At 29.9% G+C, this 16,128-nt stretch overlaps 2 protein-coding genes across 3 annotated transcripts; both read left to right on the top strand.

The window, feature by feature from the left end:
* The first annotated feature begins 2,046 nt into the window (after positions 1 to 2,046).
* LOC149055588 (uncharacterized) lies at positions 2,047 to 5,611 on the top strand. Of its 2 annotated transcripts, XR_016191744.1 has the most exons (3): positions 2,047 to 2,625; positions 3,622 to 5,064; positions 5,138 to 5,611. XR_016191744.1 is itself a non-coding variant. In XM_089227704.1 (2 exons), exons 1-2 carry the CDS (start codon positions 2,240 to 2,242, stop codon positions 4,337 to 4,339), a joined length of 1,104 nt encoding a protein of 367 aa, XP_089083830.1. In that variant the 5' UTR covers positions 2,047 to 2,239; the 3' UTR covers positions 4,340 to 5,611. The 2 variants fall into 2 exon arrangements, 1 of the variants encoding a protein (XP_089083830.1); XM_089227704.1 differs by having other exon boundaries at positions 3,622 to 5,611.
* A 4,954-nt stretch (positions 5,612 to 10,565) lies between these two features.
* LOC149055589 (uncharacterized) lies at positions 10,566 to 15,450 on the top strand. The gene is made up of 7 exons (XM_089228023.1): positions 10,566 to 10,610; positions 11,506 to 11,670; positions 11,735 to 11,842; positions 12,415 to 12,670; positions 13,821 to 14,015; positions 14,088 to 14,297; positions 15,182 to 15,450. Exons 1-7 carry the CDS (start codon positions 10,566 to 10,568, stop codon positions 15,361 to 15,363), a joined length of 1,161 nt encoding a protein of 386 aa, XP_089084149.1. The 3' UTR covers positions 15,364 to 15,450.
* The last annotated feature ends 678 nt before the right edge of the window (positions 15,451 to 16,128 follow it).

The raw sequence follows: 16,128 nt of genomic DNA on the forward strand, positions 1-16,128 counted from the left end.
GTTCAGAATCTAAAAATAAGGAAAATGGAGGATCGCTTTTAGTTAAAATAAATGACCGGGGTGACATACCTTATCGAATGCCTGTGCGATGTCTAATAGAATGTCGAAGCAGTATAGTTTTTCTCCAATGCATAGAAAATAGAGTCGGTTATGCGGTGTACTTGGTGTAAAGTCGAGTGTTTGTTACGGAAGGCAAATTTGTTTTAGAGTAATCATGGTTAATCAATTAGTGTAGTTATCATGTAGTTATCATAATTCATAATACCCTATATTATCATAGATATACGAATACCTGGTTTGAGAATAAATCGTTATCATTACGCGATTTCATAAAAATTTAAAACTCAAACGCTCAAAACATTTTTCCTATAATGACGCTTCAAATTTTCTCTATAGCTATTTGAAGCAAAACTTATGGAAAACTTGGTGTTAAATTTTACAACCTTAGATATAAATACAAACAATATTATGAATTTTGAACTACAAAATAATTTACAAATATTCATGGTTTTAACGAATTTTTGTCAATATTTGAAATTCAAATGCTAATAAAAATTTAATTTGAATTTCCGGTGGACATTTTTTTTGTGATAAAGATTGACAAATTTGTAAGGAATCTTGTATTAAATTTTCAAATCTTAGATTTAAAAAGAAAATTTTTTATGATTTTCTAGCTTATAATAATTTGCGAATTTTCGTGATTTTTACGTATGCTGTCAAAATTAAAAATTTGAATGCATGTAAAAAAAAAAAATGTGGCTATATATTTCTTTTATTTTTCAACTGCTATTGCAAAACTATATTATGAGCCTTGTATTAAATTCTCAAATCTTAGAATTAAAAAGAAAATTTTTATGAATTTCGATCTAAGATAATTTGAAAATTGCCGTAATTTTTACGTATTAAGTCAATATTTAAACTTCAAATGCTAATAAAAAAAAATCGCGCCTATGTATTTTTATATTTTTTTAATCACTATAAGAATAACTTATGAGGAACTTTGTATTAAATTTTCAAGTATTTTGATAGGGGCATAAAAATTTTATCAACACTTCAAAAACAAATTTTCAGAAAAATTGAAAATTTCAGTTGTCTGTAAATATCTCAAAAAAGTCAAAATATTTTGAAAATTAAATTATGTAAAGAAAATGTCAATCCAAATAACTGTTAACATTTTCAAGTATCTACGACTTATACTTTTTGAATAATAACAATTGTTTAAAATCGTTTGAGGATAAATCGTTATCGTTACGCTATCTTGTAAAAATTTAAAATTCAAACGCACTTAAAATTTTTCCTATAATGATGCTTCGAGTTTTCTCAATAGCTGCTTGAAAGAAAACTTATGGAGAACTTAGTTTTGTATTTTTAATCCTTAGTTATAAACGCAAAAAATTTTATGATTTTTCAACTTCACTTGCAAATTTTCGCGTTTTCGACAGATTTCGTAAAATTTTAAACTGTAAACGCTTATTAAAAAAAATTGTGACTTACGATTTTAATTTTTTTTAGCTACAATAAGAACAACTCATAAGGAACCGTGTATTAAATTTTCAAGTTTTTTTGGTCGTCCAACATTTTTTTACCGACACTTCAAAAAAAAAATTCTCAAAAAATTTGAAAATTTCAGTGGTCCATAAATAAGTCAAATAAAGTCAAAAATTTTGAAAATTAAACTGTATATAGATAACTCTAACATAAACATTTGGTGAAAATGTCAAGTATTTACACTGTTTAGTTTTTGAATTACAAATTTACAACCATATAAAAAAATCGATTTGGTCGAAAACTGATTTTGCATAAAAATTCCCGCTTTTCTGTCATTTTTTTTTGTTTTTCTCGATTTTTTTGAAAACTGTTGGAAAATGTTTACTTTTGACCTCTATAATGCACCAAGAATCTTCAATTTTACATCGGAAACCATCCCCAAAGTTTAAAATCAAAGCATTATTTTGACTACATAGTTATGCTGTATACAGACACAAAAAAAAAAAAAAAAACACACATCATTGTAAAATCAATACAGTCATCACTTCGTTCAGAATCTAAAACACTTCTGGTTTATTAAACCTTAATCGTAATAATGAATGTATTATTTAAATCCCTAACAACGATCAACAAATAATAAGAATTTCGTTTATTACACCACACGACAATAACATATTATTATATTCATTGTTACTTCACGGACAACATTAGTTGATTATTACCATTAAACTATTACTGTTATTTCTAAAGCATGTTAAAATCTATAGTTTTTGTAGTCCTGATCTATTCTATGACTGCGAAAGCCCTTAATGTAGGTACAGTTCTGTACGATATTGAATACTTGACGTGGACGACAGAAGACGTGGCCATCTTGCGCACTCGCATGTTAGTGGACCAGTTAATTCCGAAAAATAAAGTAAATGGGAAATCGTTCCTGAAATATGTAAAAATAATTTTTGACAAATTTGAGACCATCGCCGACGAGAGGACGAAGAAAAATGTCATGATATCGGTCGCTGATGCAATAGGTGGCTATATCCAAGGAGTGATGCTGCCACACTTAAAAGATCGATATTACGAGGGGCTTGAAAGCTACGAAGTCACTAACGAGGTACACGGATTGGCACGAAAGATTAAGTGAGTCATAATTGATGTATGCGTCATTTTGACGCGGTAATTTTAACGCGCATCAAATGAACACTTGTCATTTGGACAAACGACGATTATTAGGGGCATGCGTCATTTCAAACACTTTTAGGCGCGAGTCAATTTCTAATGCGAAACAAAGATAATTAGAAATTAATAATAAATCAGTTATTTTACTATTCATAACATTGTAAATCGTGTGCAATAAACTATATAAGCCGTGGAGCAATTTGTCCGTTGTAAAGTTACTTGAATTAGTACATATTTGAAATAATTTTTTCGATGAATCTTTATACAAACTTAAAAGCCGCTTGACTAAAATGAAAAGAGCAGCAATATATTTCTGTACTGGGAAATTCATTTTTCATAGATATTAGATTATATTGCTGCTTTTTTCAAAATCTGTGGTAAATGACTGGAAATAAATAAGATTTGAGAAATTTTAATGCATGAAACATTTTAATATAATATGTTACTTCTTTTTTATCGGGCAATAAAATATACTGAGTAAAGTGCATATATCGTGTATAGTTGACCAAATAAATTCGGGTAAGATGAAAACGTTTCATCCGAAAACCAATTGAAAATGATAGAATCCGAATATATTATGATCGTATTATACCTTACTTATAAAGATAAGTATATATTAAATGTTTGTTATATACCAATACTGTAAACATAATTTTTTATAGTGCGTTATAATTCAACATGATATAGGTAATTTATGTACATATACATACTAACATAGCTTGTGTACTTAATTCTATGTGAGAGTAAGTAATAATAGTTAGTAACGTTAACGTTTTTGGGTGGCAAGATTAGGTTAGGTTAGGTTTTTATTTACGATAGATACGGTAGGCGACGCGTTTATTTTGGGAAGATACACTGCTTAAAAAAAAATCTCAACAGTCGTCCTCCATACCCGATAATCTGCAGGTTTTCTCAGTAGTATGTCACTTTAACGAAAGTGCTTTCTTTGGTATAAAGGTTCATTTTGGATACTGACGGTCGTGGTTGGATGACGCCCGTAGACGTCACAGCTGACACCAAATACGAAGACGCGGGCCAACCAATTACCATGGAGAGGGTCAACCCATGTGCGGCCTTGAAGACACTCGCCGACAGTGAATCGGACGCCGCCGCCGTGCCGTTGCCGTCGTTCGACGACAACACGAATCCTGGGTCGTTGGCGTTCCCGTTCGTCGTTGGCCAGCGGCTGTTCTCGGTGGACAGGCCGTGGCTGTCTGACGACGACCGCCGTCCGTTGCTCGTCCGATACTACCGGCTGGCGGTCGGCTGCACGTCGTCAGCGCCCACGCAGTTCCGGACGAACATGCACCAGTGGCTGGACGCCGTGGTGGTTCCGTTGTTGGCGGACCGCCACCGATGGTATCCCGTGCTGGCCGGTGCGAAGCGTGTCGTCGCGGCCTCCTCCAAAGCCGCCGAAGCGGCCGGCACCGAACAGACATTGGTTGGCCGTCCCAAGCGGAAGGCGATGATGAAGACGACGACCGTGTCGAATGCGGCCAACGACGTCGGCGATGACGAGATCCGCCGGTCGTGCGACGACGGTCCCGACGGCCGAGTGCCAAACTCGAACGTGTCCTTGGCCGTTATCCTGGTTTCCCACTTGTTAACGTGGTTATTGTTTTGGGTATTCGGCTCTGAACGACAATCCCAGACTGTGACGTACTATTTGCTATAATTTCGACAATTTTATAGATATAGTTAATTACAATATCAATATTAAAGTATGGATGAAATTATTTAAAAATGAAAACGTATAATCTTATAATTATTTTCATTCATAATTAAATATAAATATTATAATTTATATCTATAAAACTGTTGAAATTATACTAAATAGACTAAATATAACGCTGTATTTAAACTTACTAAAACTCACGATAACGTAATTCGACCAAGACAGCGAGGCCGTAACTGAATGCGAATGTTTGTATCTCTACACAACAAATTATTTCCTCGTGTCATGCATATAGGAAAATAGACACATAGGCCGTAGGTCGCACATTCGACCGGTGCCTTGCTTTATTGAAATTTAATTAGTTCAAGGTGTCAATTAATATAATAAAATTATATTATATTTTCTAACTAAATAGTACGTCACAGTCTGCGATTGTCGTTCAGAGCCGAATACCCAAAACAATAACCAAGTTAACAAGTGCGAAAACAGGATTACGACCAGGTCTTCTGTGGTCCACGTTTTACTGTTTTAGATGTCAAGTCTTCGGTGTTGTACACTTCCATACCGACGTTCAGTGGTATTGTTTTGCCACTGAGAGTTTGGCACTCGGCCATCGGGACCGTCGTCGCACGACCGTCGGACTCGTCATCGCCGACGTCAACGGAACGGCGTCCAATTCACTGTCCAGTGTCTGTAAGACCGTACACGGGTTGACTCTCTCTTCGGTAATTGGTCGGACTGCGTCGTCGTATTTGGTGTAACCTAACCTAACCGTGTTAAAAATCATATTTTTTGTAGTTACGATTTTCCATTGACTTTATTTTGCGGAATTAACTGGTCCACTAACACGCGAGTGCGCAAGATGGCCACGTCTTCTGTGGTCCACGTCAAGTCTTCGATATCGTACAGAACTGTACCGACGTTCAGGGCTTTCGTAGTCATCGAATAGATCAGGACTACAAAAACTATGAATTTCAACATGTTCATGCTTTAGAATATTATTTCTAACGTGTTCAATGTTCATGATGAGCGGCCGTGACGATACGCGTCGCACCGGCCACATAATGTTCAAAAATGAAGACGAAGAACGCAGAAGACAAAAACTGGTTAATTAAGAACTGTTTGTTATAGGCCGAAGGCCAATTTATTACAGGGTGGTTAGAGGCCCCCACATTTTTTGATGTAGGTAGTAAAACTTAATAATATTGTTATTATTGTAAATTACCTTGTTTTGTGCAAATAAATGATGGAAACTAGGGGTGAAATTATCTAGGTCAGTACCACCCTAGTTTTCGGTACCATATGTAAAAAAAAAAAAAAGTATAAATAATAATATGCAATTATATCAATTTTTGATTTATGCTTTTATCGAAATAATATTCATTTTATTAATCATACAAAAATATTATAAAATGTATAAATAATATGTTTATAGTAGTAAATTGGGTTTGTAGAATTTGCAAAATATTTAAGCAATGAATTAATTAACTAAATATTAAAAATGAAACTTTTTTTATTATTTCGATCAAATATATAATTAAATTAATAAAATGTTCAAAATAACAATTTGGTTTTTAGATCCTACAACATATTAAAAAATATTATTTAACAAAATATAGTATTCAGTGCACAATATAGATTTTATTATTTCAAAGATCAATATTATTAAATGTTGTGTTCAAAATAAAAATTTGGATTTTAACTTCCTTATATTTTCACAAAGAACGTTTTTATGCCTTCAAATTTCAAGATCTGTTATACATTATTAAAAATGATTACGTATAAGTGTATAACCCCTTAAAAAGTGGAAGTGTTGAGTCCTTTTAAAAAATCGTCACATCCTCGTAAACTGCTTGTAAAAATTGTTTTGCGGAAAAAATAAATAACCAGATTGAAATCGAAATCATAGCTATAATAGTAAAAAGATACCAAATTCATACACAATATTCTGAAGAAAACTGTGTTTTCCGTCGTGGCTTATTTTCAGTTGTTATAATTGAAACAAACAAATTAGTGTTACTTATTTAAAATCCATCTTTATGTTTTTCAAATTTAAATAATTTGTTTTTTGTACCTTACTTCATAAAAGTTATAATGCTCGTGGTAAATTATGAATACTTACAGTATTTAAGATAATGATATTTTTAAATTGTATAGGTATTCTAAAGTACATTACAGCTGTACCAATATGAAAAAATGAAACTAAGCATTAAGAAGAGTTGTTTAATTTGATGGTAAGTATGAATGCCGAACTGTTTACAATCATCACGCATTCACGTTTGTATCTCTACACAAAGATAAACATGATTTGAAAAAATACATATACTGTATTCGAAACGATAAAAGAAAAATACAACCATACAAAATTGTTTGACACCTAAGAATCGGGAACTCCAGGATAACTCACGGGTTCTTTATGTCCAACGATGAACTCCCCTTCCCATCTGTGAAACCTGCAATACACAGATTACAGTCATACACATCATCACAGAATTTCATATATTTATACCAACTCGAGCGTACAAAACTCAACTTGACGGAAACACTAGATGAAATTCTCTGACCAAACCCCGATCAAAACACGAAAATTATTATCTTCTTAAAACTAAACAACCTTATAGATAGAATATACGTAATTGTAATTGTAATTTCTAAGATAATGTAACATAATGTAACCTCAAAATATTGTAAAAATTTTAATTAGTATTTAAGAGATTAACTAATGGCCCTAGCTGTCGAGTTATATATGTATAAAGATTGATAAAAAAAAAAAAAAAAATTGTTTGAATACAAATTTGGAGAATCGGACTTCATACACAGAATATACCTAATTTTTCATCTGTTTAACCGACAGCAGAGGACGCTCTGTTTGAAAAACAGCGCTCTTCTGCTGCCATCGTTTAATTATGTATGAAATTCATAAATAATACAGAATATAAATATAACTACGATTAGTGATGTAATAATTAGGAAATTTCCAAGAATTTATTTTTATTTTTATTGACATAATCAATTTGTTGTGATAAAATAACAATATTACCGCGCGAGCATTAAAAATTTAAAATATTATCATTACGTATCTGTACTCATTAATTACTATTATAAACAAAATATTTGAATTAGTAAAATGTGTACAGTTTATTTTCAATTTAATCAAATACCTACACTAATAAATCCAAAGAAAATTTCTTATTTGTAAACGACTAAGTAAAAAAAAGTTTTGTCTAAAAATTTTAATTCAATTTTAAATCACTACAGAGTACAGGTACCTGTGACGATAGTTTTACCGCCGTTGATTTATTGTCTGGAAATCGATTCATTGAAACGAGTACCAAGATCGATTCATACCAGTGCATTTTTTAAGCTAGTTAACTGGGCGACACTAATGTCACCCAGTGAAAATATTTTGTTACCTAGTAGATGGTATTTTTAAAGACTGGGGTGACACACGATTTATAAAAGATGAATAATTTATGATGGCAAAGAGGAAGAACTAAAAAAATTGTTAAATGATCAAATATCTGACAACAGCGATGAAATAAATTATGATGATAAGACTACTAAGAACCAAAGAAAAGTTCCGAATGCATATTATGTTTCTACAGAACGCTGTGTAACCAGCGCAAGAACTGAAAAAGTAAAAAGCGCAAAAGTATTTTTAAGTAATCGACTTGCCAATGATCAATCAAGTATTATAAAACGATTTAAAACTTTTTTAAATACACAAATTCATCAAGATACAATCAACGCGATAAGATGTGATATTGAAGGCATTTTTGGAAATGAAAATGTATTAACGTCTTGTGACGAAGTTATTGGTTTATATGCAACAGATAAACTTCCGTGTCCTATAAACATTACAGATCCAACGGGTAAATGATATTATTATTTAAAAATAAGTAGCTCTACGACATTTTTTGCAAAACTAATACAAGCATATGCCACTATAACACCACATAGTTGTGGACCAGAACGTGCTGTATCCTGTCACACTATATTAAAAAGCAATAAACAGTCTTGCTATTCAATGGATGCAATTAATAGTAGAATGTATATTGCTCTAAAAAGCACTGGGACACCAAATTTTGATTTAAGGCCAAATTTTTAAGAACAAAGGAAAGACGTTACAATCTTCCTAACCAAGAATGTTATAAAAATCGGCCATTCGTAAATTTTTTTTTTTTAAATAGCAATATGTAATATTGTTAAGTCTAAATATAATTTTGTAATATTTTTTTTTCAATTTCTAAAATAAACAAGTGATCATTATACAAATATTAATTATTAGATTATATAATTTAATATTGTGTATTAGGTATATCTTTCTTAAAATTAAATTATCTTCTTTTAAATAAATTATGATTTCATTATAAATTTTACCTACCATTTACATCTAACATTAAGATTTATTTATAATAATTATGAGGGATGAACATGAAATAATTACCTACTATAATTGACTATTTATTATGAGAAAATTTTTATTTGTCGCCCAGTTAAAATTTCTTAAAAAATGCACTGATTCATACAGTGTTACGGGGGACGTTCAACGACACACATCAAAAATAAACAGAATTGATCTGGGCGTTAAAAAAGTTTTAAAAGAATAAAACACGTTTTGTAAAATATACGTTGAGTTATATACTTTATCCACATTCTTAGTCCATGAACGATAATATTGCGATTTTATGATCACGTGTATAAGCTTAAGACAATACCGATGGGCGGGAGGAGGTTTATTTTGAAATTCAAATAAATTGCGTATTATATTAATATAATAATAACTTGCTGTTGTTGCTTACCTTTTTATCAAATTATTTCTTCGCGATAATTTATGTGTGTCGTGTGCGTGTTATTCACTGTAACATATACATATAGGTTCCTCTAAATGATGATATTGGTTGATTGACATCCTATGGTAATTATTAGTGTCATACTATTAGAGGTTATCTATGACGCATTGGCGCCAGGGTGTATATTTCGAATTATTTAGACCGAGGTCCACGAGGGCAAATGGCTACTGCAGGCTAGTGTCTAATTAATATTATATATGATATCTATTATCTATATCAGTGTTTCTTAAACTGTGTTCCGCGGAACCTTGGGGTTCCGCGTAGATTACTTCAGGGTTCCGCGAAGCTTAAGTAATTTTTTTTAAATGTTCAAGAAAATTACTTTAAAATATCCATTATGGAAAATAATACTTGTATATTAAATAATAATGTATAAGTCATATGGAATAATCTAACTCTATATATTCAATAATCTATACTTCTACTTAATATTATAATTTATTTGCAAATAATCCAAAAAAAAAACTAAAAAGTTAAAATTAAGTAGGGGTTCCACGATAAAAGTGGACATCAAAAAGGGTTCCACGGATAAAGAAGTTTAAGAAACGCTGATCTATATGGTCTATATAATATTTATGGTTACCTATTTACATATGCGAGTTAAAATAGAAAAAAAAAATTTTATGCATTTAACAATATTGGAAATATTATATAATATATTTGAAGTATATGATAATGTTATATAATATTATTGAAGTATTTGTATTTATAGTGTACTGAGACATCATTTTCTTTTTTTTAAATTACTATTTTTGATTTAAAATTTATAGCATTATCCATATATTTTTATATAGACTGAAAACATGGTTAAGATCGATATGTACGAGTATGTCGAAATAGAATAACAGGTTAGGCTTTGCTGTAAAAGTACAAGCATATTATATGCTGAAATAAAAAAAGAAAAAAAAAACATCACATGATATTATGATAAATTATTATCGTGTAATATCGTATTTAAATATTTGTTAATTAAATTGTTGAACATTTAATCATTTCTACATGATATTATCATCAATATATTTAAAATTTGAAGAAAATTAAAACAAGCAACCAGAATGTTTTAATTGTTGATTATAAAATATGAATAAGCATTTCGTTACATAATCTATGTATATACGCTATATATATATATACGTCTATACAGCAGATCGACTTTTCCGGTTCTTTTAATTATTATCATGGCTAAATAAATTATTTATTTATTTATCCATGATTATTATAATGACCCAATCATTTTGATAAAATAGAGTGTTCACTTTGGAGTTGCATAGTTACTGTAAGTCACCGTTGATTGCTAGTATTAATATTTTATTTTATTTGTATGATATATAATTAAATTATTTTATAGAAGAAATAGGTACATATATACTAAAATGAGTCGAACGAGTTTATCTTATCACGATGATTTTACAAAAAAGGCAAGTACCTCTACATTATAACAAGCACGACGTATCCAGGATCAATTTACGGGTTGGTGGGGGGGGGGGGTTAAAATATTTTAAGTCAGTTTTCAGACAAGATTGCGATGACATATTATAAATATATAACGACTTTAAAAATTTCGGGGGAGATGAACCCCTAAATCCCCCACCCTTGTATACGTGCCTGCCTTATAATTTATTTATTTTTTGACGACAAACGGCATTTCATGAGGTATATAATCGGTAAAAAATAATATTGGGGATTAGTGAAACTGCAGTGTATAAGAGAAAAATTAAAATATATCACATAATACAGGTGCATATTATAGTATCATATTATTATAGTATCGTTTAAGTAAAGTATTAATAGGTAGGAGACCAAAAAACTAAAATAAATTATTAAGCTGATGGAGTATTCTATTTATAGGTTTACCGACTGTGCGTAGGGAGTAGGGATGCTGCAATTAAGTTTAAAAAGTTTGTGGTTCCTTATGGGAAAGCAGTGTGTCACAAAGTATAAGATTGAGGGGAGAAGGTCAACTAAGCGTCAACTGCGCCACTAAAAAGGAAGAATAAAATAAAATAAATATCTATATCATCACTGCCGGATAGAAAAGAATAGGAATAGTAAAATATCAGTCATTATCATTATATTTAAATGCAGTGAGTTTCAATTTTAACGCTGATTAAAGTAATATGATTACGAATCACTTAAATATAAAATAAAGTGCACCGCTGATGTAATAAATTTGATTTGCATAATTTTATGAATAATAAAAAGAAACCAACGACGTAAAAAATGTCCAATTATAAATTCGTTATGTTACATATAAAATAAGTGAAAAAATATTCTGTGACATTATAATTGAAATTCTAAATTCTAAAATATCAGGGTTTACAACCGATATCAAGATTTAGAGCTGTTGCTTATTCGGTGATTGATAATCTGCCTTGGTTAAAAAATGATGATTATCTACTCGCACCTGTAAATTTGTTTGACTCAATATGTATGGAAAATCTTCTTTCAGCTTATGAATTATCTGAAATATCTGTTTTCGTGAGTATACAACGCTTTTTAATATTATAATATTATATCATGATAAACTTTTTTAATTTTTTAGCAAAAGCTTATATTGTTTAAACCACCTGAAGAGAGAACAGTGTTTGAATTAGAAACAATCGAATGGATGTTCGCGATAGGATTTAAATTTTTTCATCTTTGTCCGGTTGTAAGTTGGTGAATTAAATAATTTTATCATTTTTGAAATGTTAGCGGAAGTTCTTAGAAACCAGACCACATAATATTATGGCTGCGTGAAATTTTCTAAACCCAAATTAAAACTAAAGTAAAAATTAGAAAATTTAAAAAGTAGCTCGGAAATTATTTAACGCTTGTACCGTTTTGAAGTTATGTACATAACATTTTTGTAATTTATTTTTAAACCTACTTTATTTTCGCTGGACATTTCTAAAACAATTGATATCTTTAAAAATATCTTTCTACAAATTTAGTAATCAAATATCTGCTCTATATTTTTAAGAAAATATTCTCAGGTCCTTAATTACAAAATAATATATCGTTTTCGCACAACAAGCGAAGCCTGGAAGCAATTTTCTTAAACCGTACTCATACCACCACCTTGTGTCGTTTAAGCAGCGATACCATAATATTTAAGAAAATACTGATAAGTGGTCTGATATTATTATCTAGACTAATGTCTTAATACTCTTCAATATAAAACTTTTGATTAATCTTAAAATATACAACAGAGCTGTAGGTGCAGTAATAATTAATTTTTAGGAAATTAAAATGGCTCTAATCAGGAGGGCAACGTATCAATGTTATGGCCCTGGTAGATGGATACTGAAACAGGGCCATTTATCGACAAATATGTATTTAATTGTCAAAGGACATGTGGTGATTACTGAAGATGTAAAAAACTCTATTACTAAACGTATGGAAAACACTGAACGTTGCAAATTGAAAGAAAAACAATCTTTTGGCGAGAGTGCTGTCATGTTCAACACACATAGAACCAATTCTGTTCAATCATTAAGTAAATATATTTTTACGTGGACTCTCGACCTTTATATTGAATCTAAAAATTCCTCTCTGCTTACTTTGTAGCTCTGTGCATAAAATATGCTTACTATAAACTATTTGTTGCATTAATAAAGTCTTAATATTAATATAAACATATTTATGTCACATATTGTATTTAGTTTACATATAATATGACGATAAATTATGCGAAGTTTGTTGTATTAAAAGTGTAACCCTAAAACTTGTGTTGTAATTATTATTGAACGCATAAAAATTATTTTTTTAAAACAAATTTCATATTCTTATAAATTGAATTGACTGAGCGTCATAAAATGTTTACTAATTATCATATGGAAATACATAAGAAGTACTAAATTATGGATTAACATAAGATAATGTATACATTTATGTCAAATAACAACGTAAATTCATAGCTTAAAACAAATCTAATCTTTCTAACAATATTTGAATACTCGCTTGTTTAATGTTTGAGGACGTAAAGTAATTGCGTTTATTGTTAATAGATTATTTGATCTGTATAATAGGATTTATCAACTACACATGTATGTCTATGTTTATTTATTTATCCGAAGGATACAGGTTTGAACCTAACAGTTAATAATGTACTTAAGTAGTTTGTATTCAAGTAAACATATACGTAATAAAGTAAGATATTAAATATTAAATAACATATTATCAATAAATATTGAAGTCAGCAAGGATTAAACCAGATTTAAAATGTGGTCCTTATTAAAAAGTCCTGCCTAAAAAGGGAGGATGAATCAATAGTACCAGAAGTCCAGAAATGGGTACCATTTCATTCCTCCAAATGGGTTTTTGAAGGAATGAAATGTTGGAAGCATATTTTATCGATGGACGATGCTATACCGATGATCGAGCTTTAGGAAAACTAGACTCTGTAATTGCAAGGTAGACAGGGGATATATTTACTCGTAATTTAAATTTTAAAAAGATGAATATTTTCGATGGACACGTTCTACAGTGTACACATTTATAAGTGGCTGTTTGAAGGCCCAATACAACTGACCCATATCTAAGTATTTTCAACTTTTTTCATAAGGATTTACCAATATAATATTAGGTTATGAAGTATGATCTATAAATTATAATACGTAATTTAAAATATATCGATAAACATAAAGGTACAGTGGAATTGATTACCATATCGAAAAATGATTTCATGGACATTATCGGAGATAATTTGAAACTTCAGTGGAATGCAAACGTAAAAGCAATTAAAAATTCTTCATATTTTAAACACCTTAGTTTAATGGAATTAAATAAGTGCAGCACTATTTCATTCATTAAGACATTTAAAGAAAATGAATATGTTCTCGGTACTTAAATAAGATCATTAATTTTTAAATAATATATTACCTACTTAATATTTTTCAAATTTTTTTTTATAGGAAAAGGACTAGGAGATGTTGATTATGCTCATTTCGTAATACAAGGAGAAATATCTTTAATACTGCGTTTGAAAATCAAAAAGATTGTTAACCGTTATGGTAATGTATGGTTCAAGTTAAGAAAGACTTCGGACAAATTGCCAAATAAACAATTTACAAACGTATATATTGATACCTGTACATTTTCATCAGACTCGTGTTTTAACATTGGTAGTAAAATTAAAAATAGTAATGATTAATATAATATTTAAATTGCATTTTATAGTTACCAATATTCTATAATGCAGATAACAAAATATTACAAAATAATATGTCTAGGCCAGGTTACATTGGTTCGATATCAGGCCTTTTTTTAAACAAATTATGAGGTTTGGTCAACCAAAAAAAACCCAATTATAGAAACATTTTAGAGTTGTATCTCCCTCCTCTCCACCACCACGTAAATAGGTAGTACATCATTTTTTTTTTCTAATGGCAGTACTTATTATTGACTAGTTTTATTTTTATCAACCATATTATGTTGCTGAAATCTTAAAAATTACTGAATTTTATATTTTTCGAATACACCGTATTATTTGTTGAAAATTGATATGTCCTATGACTTCATAGTAATGATGTCTAGAATGTTGCGTATATTATTGTTATAAAAAATATATAATATGATATATTCTTAAAACAACTCGTTGAAGTAGTGTCACTGGGCACCCTCTTCACTCACGTCATCAAGCCTTGTATAAAATAAAAACCATCAAAATTACTTATTGTATATTTTCTTTTCTAATAAAAAAAAACAACTGGTTCAGAAATACAGTCATGTTATTCTTCACTATAAATGACTTGTTTTGATTATTAGAATATTTATAATACGTGTTAAATATGTTTCAATTATTGTTCGTAGGTTCCTGAATATTAAACAAGATATAGGTAAATACATAATAATTGTATTTGTATAGTTTTGGGCGTAAGAGATTATAATTTTGTCACTTCCGCACATATTAAAATGTTTTAAAAACCGTACTGTTATTTTTAATCATTAGATCTATACATTTCAACATCTACCGTATTATTAATGTTTAATTACTTCTTGTTTCAAGGTGAAAACATGATGGACAAAGAATTTATGACCACTGATATTAACGAAACAAAATGCTTGTGTGTTCCTCATTGGTTTATGGCCGAAACGGAAAAACTTAAATGCTGGGAATTCGTAAAGTTGGATCTCAATCACATTATTCCATCCAAGGATCAAGTATTTTCAAAACTCTATCGGACGTAATTAAAATAGCATTATATACGAATGAATACAGTGATAAAAAATTATACAGTGCACGAATAATGGCCAATGAGTATAATTTTACTGTAACGCAACAATAAATTATTTTAGTGTCATCTTAAAACAAATCGAATTCATGTTTATAAATAATATACATATAATATAGCAATATTTTAAAAGGTTTTTTTCTGTATTTGTTCATTGAAACGACCTTAAGGTCTTAATAATGTCAATGCATATCACAAGTGTGTAGTAGGGAGATTACCTATGTGATCTATTTATTAATGTATATTTCACTATACCTTTTTTTTTTTTTTTTTTTTTTTTTTATTCAAAAACAATCTGTACAACAAGCACATTTAGTAATTTTTATATAGAATATATACATAGTTTATTTTAAAAAAAAACAACAACTTTTAAGGAAGTCACCCATTGGTAACACCTAAGAACTTATAGTCGGATTTAGATCACTTAAGGAGATCTCGATTCCAATTTTTTCCACTATACCTATACATGATACTACGACCCTTCTCCAAGAGGAGACATGTGACTCCCAGTGGAGTGGAACCTAGTTGGAAATCAGGCATAGCCCATTCGGCTCCCATTTTTTAAACGGCTCCCGTCGAAAAAAGTTTTACGATCAGGCCAATTACCAAACGGCTCCCGTTAAAAAAATTTTTTTTAAAGTAAATTATAAAAATTATATTCTGTGAATTAAATGTTAAAAAATTGACAAAAATCGTAAAAAAAATTTATGTTTAGGAATTA

Source organism: Diuraphis noxia, unplaced genomic scaffold, assembly GCF_037042655.1.
Source record: "Diuraphis noxia isolate RWA-SAM2 unplaced genomic scaffold, SU_Dnox_SAM2 contig0004, whole genome shotgun sequence".
In the NCBI taxonomy this organism is placed as follows: domain Eukaryota; kingdom Metazoa; phylum Arthropoda; class Insecta; order Hemiptera; family Aphididae; genus Diuraphis; species Diuraphis noxia.